This window comes from Moschus berezovskii, chromosome 1, assembly GCF_049115385.1.
Source record: "Moschus berezovskii isolate FMDL1 chromosome 1, NW_MosBer_1.0, whole genome shotgun sequence".
Classification (NCBI taxonomy): domain Eukaryota; kingdom Metazoa; phylum Chordata; class Mammalia; order Artiodactyla; family Moschidae; genus Moschus; species Moschus berezovskii.
Window position 1 is genome coordinate 156625599 of NC_142460.1, and position 13938 is coordinate 156639536.

Below are 13938 nucleotides of genomic sequence, written 5' to 3' on the forward strand. Positions count from 1 at the left end.
CTCCGCCAGCCGCAGCAGCAACGCCCGCCGCCGCCGCGGCTCGGTGCACTAGAACCAGGAAGCCGACGCCCGCGCTGCCGTCCTTGCCGTCGCCGCTGCCTCCGCGCCGGGCGCTGTGATGGAGTAAGGGCCCCGCAACCCGTGAGAAGCGTGCCCGCCCCTCGGACCGGGCCGGGGCCTGCTGCCGCGCCCGCCCAGCTCGACCACGGGAGGTGCCTCCGCGTCCAGGGATGCAGCTCGAGCGCAGGCCGCCCGCCGAGCCGTGGGGCTAGACTGAGCGCCGCCTCCGTGCGCCCCGCGGCCGCCCGGGACGAACTCGAACGCTGGTTTCTCCCTCGCTCTTTTTTTTTTCCTACTCGGTCTGCAAGTCTCAGGGACGGAGGAGGGGCGCCAGGGCCCCATGTGTGGGAGGATTGCTTCAGCTCCACAAACTTGTACGGATTTTGGTTACTACTTTGGCCAGTGGTTCTGCCCCGATTTCCTCCGAATTGTTACAAACTCGCCGTTGTTCCCTGTCTGCTTACAAAGTTGGATCCGGAATTTCTCTTCACCCGGGAGCCAACGGTGTCGAAGCGTCTGCAATGAACCCGGTGAATGCTACTGCTCTCTACATTTCCGCGAGCCGCCTAGTGCTCAACTACGACCCCGGAGACCCCAAGGCGTTTACAGAGATTAACAGGCTCTTGCCTTACTTCCGACAGTCCCTCTCGTGCTGCGTTTGCGGTGAGAAGCTTTTTATTGTTCCCTTTTCAATGCTGGTTTAAAAAAAAAAAAAACAACCTCTGGGCGATGGTAACAGGAACGGTTTGACGGCCGGGTAGTTTGTATTAAGCTTTCGTTATTTGTGCGGTAGTGCAAGGTCTTTAGTTTTGAAACTCGCCAGAGGACTTTTGCCCGGCATTTGAGACAGAACCTTCTAAACCGCCCTGTACGGCGGCCTCAATGTTCAAAACTGTTTAATTCGCCTTAAGTCAGTTCTGTACCATTTCTGGTGGTGGGTTGCCTTTTTTTTTTTCCCTGAAAGAGGGGAAATCATGCATGCTGCTGCCTTAAAAAAAATATATATTTTTTTGACGCTTTCGATAACAGAAGTGACAAAACACCTACCTTGGTTAAACCTGGTTTAAACATGTACATGTGGCGTGTTTGCATTTCTCCAAACGTGTTAGGTGTGGACGATGGTACAGCGGGTGAACTCGGTGCGGAACTTTACCCCCCAGGTTTTTCTAATGCTTTGACAGTTTGACTGTAAACGATGATCCAGGGCAGACTGATGGTACTAAGTGCTTTTTAGCTGGTGGGATTATTACAGGATTACGTTTTCTTTGGCTTTACTATATCGTGGCTTGGTAGAAAGTGATTTTAGGTGTTTTTGTTCAAGAACTATTAGTTCGTGCTGGGCAGGATATTTTCCAAGTTATTTTTGAGAGATGAAGTTGTCTTAACATTCGTATTTCAAAAATAGTAATAACTTGTGATTATTATCGAAGTGATTGAAATATATTTTTCAAAAACACACCTAGACTGAAAACTTTAAAGGAAAGGACAACTGTTAAACCCAAAACAAAATAGTAATATTCCACGTTCTTATTTCTCCAAAACTTATGAGGTTTTGTTGATCCACTTGTTTAGTCAGAATTTGAGAAATTCAGTCGTTTCAGGCTTTCACTTAAAGAGAAATTTTGCGACTGTAGTGGTTAAAGGGAGAAGTAGTATTCATTTGAGATTAAACATTTTCTGTATAGCTCTGGGGCAAAGCACTGAGGAGGGTGCAGAAAAGGTGAAGAGGGTTTTCTTTTTTTGCACGTCAGGTACTTCAGCAACAGTATTCGAATGTGATTAAGTGCTACAGTGACTGGTAACGGAGACTTCACCTTTATAGAGAAGCAGTTGCCCTGGGTAAATCAGTTAACTGCCCCCAGACCTCAGTTTTTTAACGTGTAAAATGAGAGCTTTGGGCTAGATTCACAGTTTCCTTTCTGCTCATATTTTACAAATATAAGAATTTGCTTGATTTCAGCGGTCTATCCCACCTCATTCTCCCTCTCTTTTTTTTTTTAATGCCTTCACAGCTTTTGATAGTTCGTGGAATGAGGAGATGGGGCTGTTGTAACAACTTTTTACACAAACTTTTCTGGGAGTGGGGATTGGTACTGTGGTAATGTAGAGGGCACAAGCCAGCCCATCCTGGCTTGCTAGAACTGCAATAAAGAGTGATGTCATAATCCAGGTAACACTTGAATATCTGGTAGGTCTCCTTTTTACAAGATAGAGGGAACTTAGCTCTCTAAGAGGGAAATGGTAGTTTTGAATAGTGTAGGTGCTTGCTTCTTATCAGTAGCTTCAGGACAGTTGTGGTCTAATTGAACATTTTCTAGAGTCTAACCTGGATTTTTTAAAATGTTATTAAAACTACATTAGAACCTTTTTTTAAAACCAGTTTGACAACTCAAAAAGGAATTTTTCTGATATTGGGGCCTGGTAATTATTCCTTTTTCTTCAAACGTCTCTTTCCCATCATTCTATGAAAGAGATTTGTGGGTACTTTGCCTTTATAATTAAGTAGCTGGCATAAAATTTCAGCATTATAGGTGTAGGTTCAGTTTTTTTCTCTTATCTCTTTGGATATAAGTCTGTGGTTATCACGAGATGGGAAAAAAAAATCTGTTATTTGAATTCAGATCCAACATTTTTCATTTTTGTACCAGATACTATCCTAGACCCTTTCTTCTTAGCTGAAAAGTAGTTACTTCAATTAACAGGGCATGTGCAATTTTACTTAATAAGGATAAACAGATATGTAAAAACTAAGTTTAATTCTCTTGGTGCTTTAAATAGGAAGTTAGTTTCAATAGGTCCTTCAGTGTCTGACCCAGTCCTACCTTTTTAGCTTTGTATTTAACTTCCCTCATATATAATTTCAGTCAGTTTAATATTTTTGTCTTTTCAAAGGTACTTACCTTATGACTTCCTCCTCTTTTCCCCACCTTTGCACTCTGAAGTTCCTTCTACCTAAAATATATTTCTATTCTGTATGGTCTAACTCCCTCCTCAGTGGATTCTTTGTTCTAATCATAGGCACTTTTAACTCTTGTAGTGCAGTTTTTATATAAAATCATTCTATCTTAGGGTAAATATTAAGTTTTTGTACATTTTTGTGTTTCTTCTGCTTCATTCTTTCCTATCCAGTGACTTGCATGTAGGTGTTTATGACAGACTCACAGGAAGAAAGTGAGAGGAGGTGGGGAGTTAAAAAAGGTCTATGAACTTTGCAGTTAGGTACAAATCCTAACTTTGCTACTTGCTGTCTAGGCAAGTTATTTTAACTTTTCATCTATATTTCCTCTATGTACAGAAGGGGATAGTTATGCCTTCTTTAAGTTTTGTTTCTCCAAATCTGTTATATATGAGTTTGTTTTAAAGGGGTGAAAGCCTTTTGAACCCATGAGAACAAGTGTGTGGACTTGCTGTCTGGCTTAGTATCCTGGTCTTGAAGAGAGGTAGAGAAAGGTAGGGGGAAGTGAGAGATTGAACTATCAGTTCAAATATTGTGAGTGAGTGAAAGTTGCTCAGTGGTGTCCTACTTTTTGCGACCCCATGGGCTATACAGTTCATGGAAATTCTCCAGGCCAGAATACTTGAGTGGGTAGCCTTTCCTTTCTCCTGGGGATCTTCCCAACCCAGGGATTGAACCCAGGCCTCTGGCATTGCAGGCGGATTTTTTTTACCAGCTGAGCCATAAGGGAAGGCCTTGTGAATATTGTGAAACCTTGAGTATTCACTGGAACTACAGGTTTTGTTATCATTGTTCTTTGAAATGTTAATAAGCTGATTATCGCTGCTTGTTTTTCAGTTGCTTTGAATGTTTAAACTTTCTGAAGCTTCTGGTGAATGGGATAGCAATGCTCTATAGAGAGTTATTGTTGTTTCTAGGCCACAGAAACAGTGACCAGACAGTATTACTGCAGGTACTAATTTTGTGTTAGTTTTTTCCCCTTGTTATAAATGCTGAGCTTTATTATTTTGTCATTTATCTTGAAGTAGGTAGAATTTACTTTTGATGGCATGAGACTTCATAAGTTCTAAGGATTTTAAGTTTTTTGTTAAGCTTTTAAGTTCTCAGATGGTGTAATAAATTTGATATGTTAGAATCAAATACTGTTAGAACTGGAAGGACAAGATGAGTGGAAAAATATTACTCTCTGACATATTTGGAGTCCTGTAAGTTAATCATGGTCACAGCTCTACTCAGGGACATGAATATTTCCCTGATGTTTTAAATTCTAGAAATGGAATGGTTTGGCTTGTGAAACTTTTGGATATTCAGTTTCTCATTTATAAAATAGAAAGGGGCTGGAGAATAGTACCACTGGCATAGGCTGACCAACTTTTTGTTTTGAATGTTACAGTCTTAAAAACCAAGCCCTATCTTTCCTTTCTCCTGTTACTCTTACACTGCATTACAAGCTAGGTGGTTCCCTGAGGGGTGAGAATCTTGCTGGTCTTGGTCACCTCTGTAGCCCTGCACCTGACAGTTACGGGCTCAATGAGTCTTGTTGAGTGGATGAAATTACCGTTAAACAGAACAAGGTTCAAAGTAGGAAGGATGTGCTCTCAGAATAAAGTATATGCCTTAAATCGATTTCACTTTATGAAAGACGACTTTCATTTTCCTTATTTTCTTATTTTGGCATTGTTTGTGGGACCACATTGGAATTAGTGCAGTAGATGATCTCAAGAATCTCTTTCATTTCTGGAATTCTGATTCTTGAAGTAGACATACTTTGTCTTTTGACTGAGTAAACAATTTATAAATAGCAAGAATCTTCCAAAATGAAGTTTGAACACGTAGGCTGGAGTGACTTAAACTATCTTTTAGACAGTGGCTGAATTAAAAGCCATTTGTATAATGTAAGTATTACACTAATTTTTTAAATTTTAATTAATTTATTTGGCTGTGCAGCCCGTGGGATCTTCCATCTTCGTTGAGACAGGCGAGATCTTTAGTTGTGGCCTGTGGGATCTAGTTCCCTGACCAGGGATCAAATCTGGGTCTCCTGCATTGGGAGCACGATTTGCCACTGGACTACCAGGGAAGTCCCTATACTAACATTTTATATTTGTTTCAAGTGTGAGTTCATTTGATACTGAATTTTTCTTGTACCTAAAATCACTGTAGTACAATTTTTTTATCGTAAGCACATAATATAAATATAAAACTTAACCACCTTAATCTTTTTATTAAAAGTTAATTTTTGGCTGTGTTGGATCTTTGTTGCTTCTCATGACTTTATTTGTGGTGAGTTGGGAGGGATTGGGGCAGGAGGAGAAGGGGACGACAGAGGATGAGATGGACATGAGTTTGAGTGAACTCCGGGAGCTGGTGATGGACAGGGAGGCCTGGAGTGCTGCGGTTCATGGGGTCGCAAAGAGTTGGACATGACTGAGTGACTGAACTGAAACTGAGGGGCTAGTCTTCATTGCGGTGTGTGGGCTTCTCATTGAGGTGTCTTCTCTTGTGGAGAATGGGCTACAGGTGAGTGGACTTCAGTGGTTGCGGCGTGTGGGTTAGTTGCTCCAGACATGTGAAATCTTCTCAGACTGGGGATCAAATTTGTGTCCTCTGCATTGGCAGGCGGTTTCTTAATCATTGGACCACCAGGGAAGACTGTTAACAATTTTTAAATGTACAGTTCAGTAGTGTTGAATATGTTTACATTGTTGTGGAACAGGTTTCCACAACTTTTTTGGTCTTGCAAATCTATGCCTAACAAGCAGCCACTATTTTCTTTCTTCCCCCCAACCCCTTGTAATCACCGCTGTACTTTCTGTCTTTCTAAATTTGACTGCTGTCACTGATTCCTGATTTAAGTAGAATTATATAGTCTTATATTTGTCTTTTTTTGGACTGGCTTATTTCACTTAGCATAACGTCTTCAAGGTTCAAGGATCAGATTTTCTTTCCAGCTTTTGACCACAGCATGTGTCGGATGGTAGTTCTCCAACCAGGAATAAGACCCATACCCCTTGCGTAGCTGCTGCTGCTAAGTCACTTCAGTCGTGTCCGACTCTGTGTGACCCCATAGACGGCAGCCCACCAGGCTTACCCGTCCCTGGGATTCTCCAGGCAAGAACACTGGAGTGGGTTGCCATTTCCTTCTCCAATGTGTGAAAGTGAAAAGTGAAAGTGAAGTCGCTCAGTCGTGTCCGACCCTTAGCGACCCCACAGACTGCAGCCTACCAAGGCTCCTCCATCCATGGGATTTTCTAGGCAAGAGTACTGGAGTGGCTTACCCCTTGTGTTGGAAGCACGCAATCTTTACTACTGGGCAACCAGGGAAGTGCCAGGATTTCTTTGCTTTTTAAGGCTGAATAATAATTCTCTTGTATGTATAGCACATGCTTGCTTTATTCATTCATCCACTGTTGAATGTTTGAGTTGCTTCTACCTCTTGACTTTGGTGAATAGTATTAAGAACATAGGTGTGTAAACAACTCTTTGAGACACTGCTTTCAATTCTTTTTGGTGTATGTATACCTAGAAGTAGGATTGCTGAATTGTGTGATATTTCTGTTTTTATTTTTTCAGGAACTCCATACTGTTTTCCAAAGTGGTTGTATCGTTTTACAATTCTATTGGCAAAACAGGGTTTCCAGTTAGTTTCTCCATGTCTTTGCCAACCCTTGTATTTCCTGTTTTGTTGATTTTTTTTTTTAATGGTAGCCATCCTGATGGGTGTGAGATGATCTCTCATTGTGCTTTGTATTTCTCTGGAGGTTGGTGATTTTTGCATATACTTGCAGTTGTATATCGTCTTTGGAGAATCACTGTTTTTTTAATCTTGAAAATCTTTTATTTTGCTTATAAAGTCTAAATCAGTTATGATCTCAGTGCTGGAATAAAAGATTAATTAAGACACATAGCCCCAACCATATGTTACTCGGTGATATGGGGAAGACAGATAAGTAAACCAGCAATTATTGTGTGTTAGAGGCACTTATACCAAGTCTCAAGCATTATAATAGAATACTCATATGTTAACTTTGTCACACATGTAAAAACCTCAGAAATTAATAGCGTGGTCCTGTTCTTCCCAGCCCCCAAGGCCCCCAACTTGTTTTTGAGTAGCTGTTTGGGTCAAAGTTTGGGCAACCCTGATTGGGGTTAAAGCAGAATTTGGTTTACCAGTTTTTTCTTGGAACTTAAGTTTGCCTCCTTGATCTGGGAAGAATTCTTTGCTCAGTCACCCACATAACTCTTTGCAACTTTTTCGATTGTAGTCTGCCAGGCTCCTTTCCATGGGATTTTTCAGGCAAGAATACTGAAGCAGTTTGCAGTTTCCTCCTCCAAGGGATCTTCCCAACCCAGGGATCGAACCCACGTCTTCTGCACTGCAGGCAGATTCTTTACCACTGAGCCACCGGGGAAGCCAAAGGAAGAAAATTATTTAGTATTATGTTTTGGCAGATACTCTTATTTTATATATATTTAACTGGTGGTTTCTTTTCCTAAGAAAAATCTCCTTTTTACAGTTTGCCATTTTAGTATTCTAAAATTATTTCTAAAATGTTAGTTCCTACTTGGTTATGTTTGAAAAGTGAAAGTATCTCAGTTGTGTCCAACTCTCTGCGACCCCATGGACTGTAACCTGCCAGGCTCCTCTTCCATGGAATTCTCCAGGCAAGAATACTGGAGTGGGTTGCCATTCTCCAGGGGATCATCCTGACCCAGGGATCGAACCCAGGTCTCCCGCATTGCAGGCAGATTATGTTTATATACAGTGAAATTGCCTTAGGGAAAGGATGCAATATGCATTTTTGTGGATGCTGAGTGAGAATAGCTTTGATCCACAATCCTTTGTCATAAGATAAAACCTACTGAAAATGTAGTAACGGTTCAGGGCAGAAACAGTATGGTAGTGTAGAATTAGGCAGCAGAAATTGTTGCAGTCTAATGGGATCTAAGGGTTTCCCAGGTGGCTCAGTGGTAAAGAATCCCCCTCAAGCAAGAGATGCAGGTTTCATCCCTGGGTCAGGAAGAACCCCTGGAGAAAAGTGAAAGTTAGTTGCTCAGTTGTGTCCGATTCTTTGCGACCCATGGACTGTAGCCTGCCAGGCTTCTCTGTCTATGGCATTCTCCAGGCAAGTTATATTGGAGTGGATAGCCATTCCCTTCTTCAGGGAAGATCCCTGGGTCAGGAAGATCAGCTGGAGAAGGAAATGGCAACCCACTTCATTATTCTTGCTTGGGAAATCCTATGGACAGAGGAGCCTGGCAGGATACAGTCCTTGGGGTCTCAAAGAGTCGGGGACATGACTTAGTGACTCAGCAGCAGCAGCAGTGAGATCTAGAAGTTTGGGGCTTGAGCTGGGCTAAGAGGAATGGTGAAAAGTGAACATTCTCAACAAGACTTAAGAGAACATTTGGCTTGTTTAGGATGAAGTAAATCAAGTTTATTTCTAATGAATCCTTGTAGGAGAGCCCATCTGTGACCCATAGTGGTAACTCAGGGGCCTTTTGTGGGAGGGGAAAACTTGATGTCAGGCTCAGGAATTTGATATTTACCATATGACTTGTTCTTTTTCACAGTTTTCTGTACATCACCAAATCAAACCCACTGAAAGAGATTGTTAAAATACAGATTCCTGGTTATCAGACTGATTGAATTGAAATCTCTGTGGGCAAGGCCTTGTACTCTGCATTTTCTCCCTCCCTCCCAATATGGGGAGCAGAATTTGGAAATCCCTATTACCTTCGAGAAATATTTTTAAAGTAGGAGAGTGATGTGAGCGAAACTTTTAGAAAAGATTAGTTTGGGGATAGAATTTAGAATTGATTATTGGAATAAAGTGAAATTCAATTAGGAAGGATAATATGTATCCTTGTTAGAGAGGCCTGAGTAGTGATTGGAGTGAAGAGGCAACACCCTAAGATAAAGAAAAGGAAAAATTTTGTCCTCTTTATGGTTATAACATTTTAATTCTTTGATATATACTGTAGTATAATTTGTTTTTGGCTAGGCATGTTTCACTGTGAATGGGTTAAATGAGATATTTCCTCCTGTTAAATTTATAGAAGTACTAAATTTTACTGATAAAACCTGGCTTGTCAGGTACTTGGGAGAGGTTTCAGTTAAGATAGAATTTAGTGGAGAAGGAAATGGCAATCCACTCCAGTACTCTTACCTGGAGAATCCCTTGGACAGAGGAGACTGATGGGTTATAGTCCATGGGGTTGCAGTCGGATACGACTGAGCAACTGGCACACAAAATTGAGGAGATACTTGATGGTGCAATACACTTTGTCTACTCTCCCATCTACTGCAGGAAGGGGCCAGCAGCACCTGGGAGGCAGGATGGCTCCCCCTCACCCCTGCACATCCCTTCTGGAAGTCTTGGGGCCTCAGTACCTGCAAGAGCTGCTACTGCTAAGTCACTTCAGTCGTGTCCGACTCTGTGTGACCCCATAGACGGAAGCCCACCAGGCTCCCCCATCCCTGGGATTCTCCAGGCAAGAACACTGGAGTGGGTTGCCATTTCCTTCTCTAATGTGTGAAAGTGAAAAGTGAAAGTGAAGTCGCTCAGTCGTGTCCGACCCTTAGCGACCCCACAGACTGCAGCCTACCAGGCTCCTCCATCCATGGGATTTTCTAGGCAAGAGTACTGGAGTGGCTTGCCATTGCCTTCTCCGTTAAAAGACTAAGTTGTTTACTGGCAAAACAAAAAAAAAAGATAGGAATTAGGACCAAGTGGGCCTGGGGAGAATGAAGAGAAGGATGAAACAGTAATGATTTGATGATGCCTGGGAGTTGGGACTAGTGAGGAAATATTATTGGAAATGTGTTTAGGAAAGCCTAAAATTGAAACACTTTAATTTTGTGCCCTTTCCTGGAAACCTTGATTTTAAAATGATCTTATATACTTTTTGGTATAGTAAAACAAACAATATAGCTTTTGACTCCTGGGGTTGTGGTTTTCATTCCCTCAAATTAACTTTAACATTCAGTCCTTTTTTTTACACTCCTTGTTTTCATTGCACTGATAGTATACCATCATTAATTGGTTAATGCTTTATTGTACTATCTTCTCTTGGAGTCCACCTGACTATTTTAATGTATGATTTGATTTGTTTTTGTGAGTTCTGATTAAATTTTATCTTTTATTTTAAAAAATAGTGTTTCAGAATCCTTAATTTGTATTTTTCTCTGTGTCTATCACCTTTGAGTTTTCTTCTTATCCATTTAGTTTATGTTAATTGTCTTTTCTCTTTTAAAGATTATTTTTTGTTGTTTCCATATCAGGAAATTCATTCAGGTAATTTTTTTCACTTTAATTACTGTATGCCTGGCCATTATCATCTTTTCCCTGTTCTGACTCCGTAATATTTTAGCAGAATTTTTTTGTTCATTGCCTTTCTGCTCAGAAACATCTGGCTTTGTCAAGCTATTTTTATCTAGTCTTAAAGCCTGCATACTTTGTGTATGTTGACTTTAGTTTGTCTATTAATTAGCATTTGCCCTTTAAAAAAGTAATCATATTTCTGGCTGAGCTTGTTCTTCATTGCTGCAAGGGCTTTTTTTCTAGTTGCAGCAAGCAGGGGCTACTTTTAATTGTAGTGCATGGGCTTCTCATATCCGTGGTTTCTCTTGGGTTGTAAAGTGTGAACTCAGTAGTTTTGGCATGTGGGCTTACCCCACTGTATGTGGGATCTTAGTTCCCCAGCCAGGGATTGAACCCATGTTCCCTGCTTTGGAAGGCAAATTCTTAACTAACCACTGGACCACCAGACAAGACCACTTCGAAGTTTAAATCTCTGTCTCCTTTTCTCGCTGGTGGCACAGTAGTAAAGAATCTTCCTGCCAGTGCAGAAGATGTGGGTTTGATCCTGGCTCAGGAAGATCCCTGCCATAGGAAATGCAACCCACTCCAGTATTCTTGCTTGGAAAATTCCATGGATAGAGGAGTCTGGCAGGCTACAGTCCATGGGGTTGCAAAGAGTCAGACATGACTGAGCTACAGAGCACGGCATACACTCCTGTTGTGAAATTTGGGACTCTGTCCATATATAATATGGGATTATAAAATTAGAAGGGAACATTCCAGTTCAGGTATCCTTGTGATGGTTTTCTGAATCCCCTTCACAGTTTATTAGTTGGTTATCTAGCGTATGAGTCAGCTTTTTCAAGATATGACATAAGATCTGACTGGCATATTATTTCCACCAGAATCTCTGAGTGTCTCAGGGATCTTTTAATGATGTCATTGAGCTTCCCAGTTCAATTTTTACAAAGATATTATACATGGAAGGTTATTCTTCCTAATGAGAATTTATAAAGCTTTAGACAGAAAGGAAGATAAATTGTAAAGCCATTTTCTTCACATCAAATAATCCTTTCTGTAATACTCTGGAAAATTTGTCCAAGCCTTTTCCTGACTACCTCTGGGGCAGGGAGCTAAATTTTACTCCGAAATAGCCCTATCTGTTTTGAACCATAGAATTCTAATGTTGGGATCTTGAATTATTTTGTGAAACCATATCTGGATAAGAATCAGTGTTGCTTTATCTTGTTTGGGATAGTTAGTGGTTCACAATGTTTATGGTCAATTAAAGCATTTTCATAAGTTGGTTGGTGGTGGTGTTTAGATCTTCTCTGTCATTACTGATTTTCTGTTTTGTAAATTTTTTGAGAGGTGGTGTTATCTCTAGCCGTGACTATGGACTTAGCAGTTTTCTCTTTGGAGTTTCTGACACTTCTTGCTTTGTGTATTTTGAAGTTCTGTTTTTAGGTGCATAAAATAATTCTGAACATATGGAATATAGTTAAGATATATCATGTAATAGTTATATAACATAGTTGATCAATGTCAAGTTGATTTTTAATGTTCTGGTCTAATCCTGTCATCTTATCATTTCTAGATGTGTTGCTGTTTGGTTTTTCTACTCTGCATGGGTCATATTTTTCCGGCATTTTTGCATACCTAATTTTTTAAAAAATGTATTTTTGGCCATGCCGTGGATGCAGGATGTGGGATCTTAGTTCCTCTATCAGAGACTGAACCTTGTGCCCCTTTCGATGTAAGTGTGGATGGAATCTTAACTACAGGACTACCAGGCAGGTCCGTACCTTGTTAATTTTGATTGGATGCTAGATACTGTGAATTGTACCTTGTTGGTAAAATTTTACCTTATGGGTGGGTGATTTTCTACTATTCTTGAGCTTTGTTCTTGAGAATGAGGTTAAGTTACTTGGCAGATAGTTTGACCCTTGATCCTTTTGAAGCTTTTTTTTTTTTAAGGGATAACCAACGCAGCCTTTGGGGCTGATTTTCTGCACTACTGAGGCAAGAACCTTTTAACTACTCTGATGCCTTGTGAATTAATGTGGTTTCTCAAAGTAGGTGGTGGGAATAAGAATTGTTCTGCTGCTTTGGAGTTACAGGTATTGTTCTTTTTGCTCCTTTCTGGAGGTTTTCTCTCCATCCTGGGGTGATTTCCTCATACACATGTGCTAATCATTTTTTACTCAGCTGAAGATTTGATCTGTGGAATCCATTGGACAATATATGTGAAAACCATTGTTTTGTCCAGTTTTTGTTTCAGTTGGGAGAGTAAGTATGATTATTCCATTTTGTCTGGAAGCAGAATCAGATTATATTTTGAACCTATGTTGTCCCATACAGCAGCCATTAGCTGCTGTGACAATTTTAAATTCAGTTCTTTAGTTATACTTAGCTATATCTTAGGTGCTTGGTAGTCACATGTAGGTAACAACTACCTTATTGCACATGTAAAATATTTCCATCATTATGCATAAAACAGTTCTACTGGGACTTCTTGGTGGTCCAGTGGTTAAGACACTGCACTTCCACTGCAGGGAGCACAGGTTCAGTCTCTGGTTGGGAAACTAAGATTTTGCCTTAGAAATAGAAGGATAAAAAAATCCTTAAAATAATAAAAATGTTCTACTGGACAGTGCTAACACAACTAAAGAACTTAGGTTTATTCCTGAAAGCTGTGGGAGCATTGAAAGATACCTTCAATGTTTTCATCTCAAGTTTTGATTTTTAAAGTATTGAGTCCTTAAAACTTTATGAACAGATCACTGGAGTTAATTGGGTTCAAGCAGGTGTTTCACAGTATTCATGTAGTGAAGTGAAGTGAAAGTTGCTCAGTTGTGTCCGACTCTTTGTGATCCCATGGACTATATAGTCCATGGAATTCTCCAGGCCAAAATGCTGGAGTGGCTAGCCAATCCCTTCTCCAGCAGATCTTCCCAACCCAGGGATTGAACCTAGGTCTCCTGATTGGCAGGCTGAGTCTTTACCGCTGAGCCACCTGGGAAGACCTCATGTAGTAAAAGGTTTCCATTATTTAAGAAAAGGGAAAATAACTATTTTTCTTCCTTTAAAATGAGGCAGTTTGAGATGTCAAATGACTACTGGACCAAATCGTGTGCCATACTAGTGAATAATTTTGTCAAATCCTTCTATCTGTTGTGAGGGTTTTAAATTGTTCTACTACTTCAGTTCAGTTCAGTTTAGTTGCTCGGTCATGTCTGACTCTTTGCGACCCTATGGACTGCAGCACACCAGGCCTCCCTGTCCATCACCAGGTCCTGGAGTTTACTCAGACTCATGTCCATTGAGTCGGTGATGCCATCCAACCATCTCCTCCCGCCCCCAACCTTTCCCAGCATCAGAGTCTTTTCCAGTGAGTCAGCTCGTCGCATGAGGTGGCCAAAGTATTGGAGTTTCAGCTTTAGCATCAGTCCTTCCAATGAACACCCAGGATTGATCTCCTTTAGAATGGACTGGTTGGATCTCTTTGCAGTCCAAGGGACTCTCAAGCATCTTCTTCAACACCACAGTTCAAAAGCATCAATTCTTTGGTGCTCAGCTTTCTTTATGGTCCAACTCCTACATCCATACACGACTACT

The 13938-nt window shown here is 40.8% G+C and overlaps 1 protein-coding gene across 1 annotated transcript in view; it reads left to right on the plus strand.

Annotated features, from left to right (window-relative positions):
• The first annotated feature begins 442 nt into the window (after positions 1-442).
• MSL2 (MSL complex subunit 2) overlaps positions 443-13938 on the plus strand; it is a 31353-nt gene continuing 17857 nt past the window's right edge. Inside the window, exon 1 of the mRNA XM_055413283.2 lies at positions 443-723. Within this exon, the coding sequence (XP_055269258.1) occupies positions 582-723 (142 nt within the window). The 5' untranslated portion in view covers positions 443-581. The remainder of the gene's footprint in view (positions 724-13938) is intronic.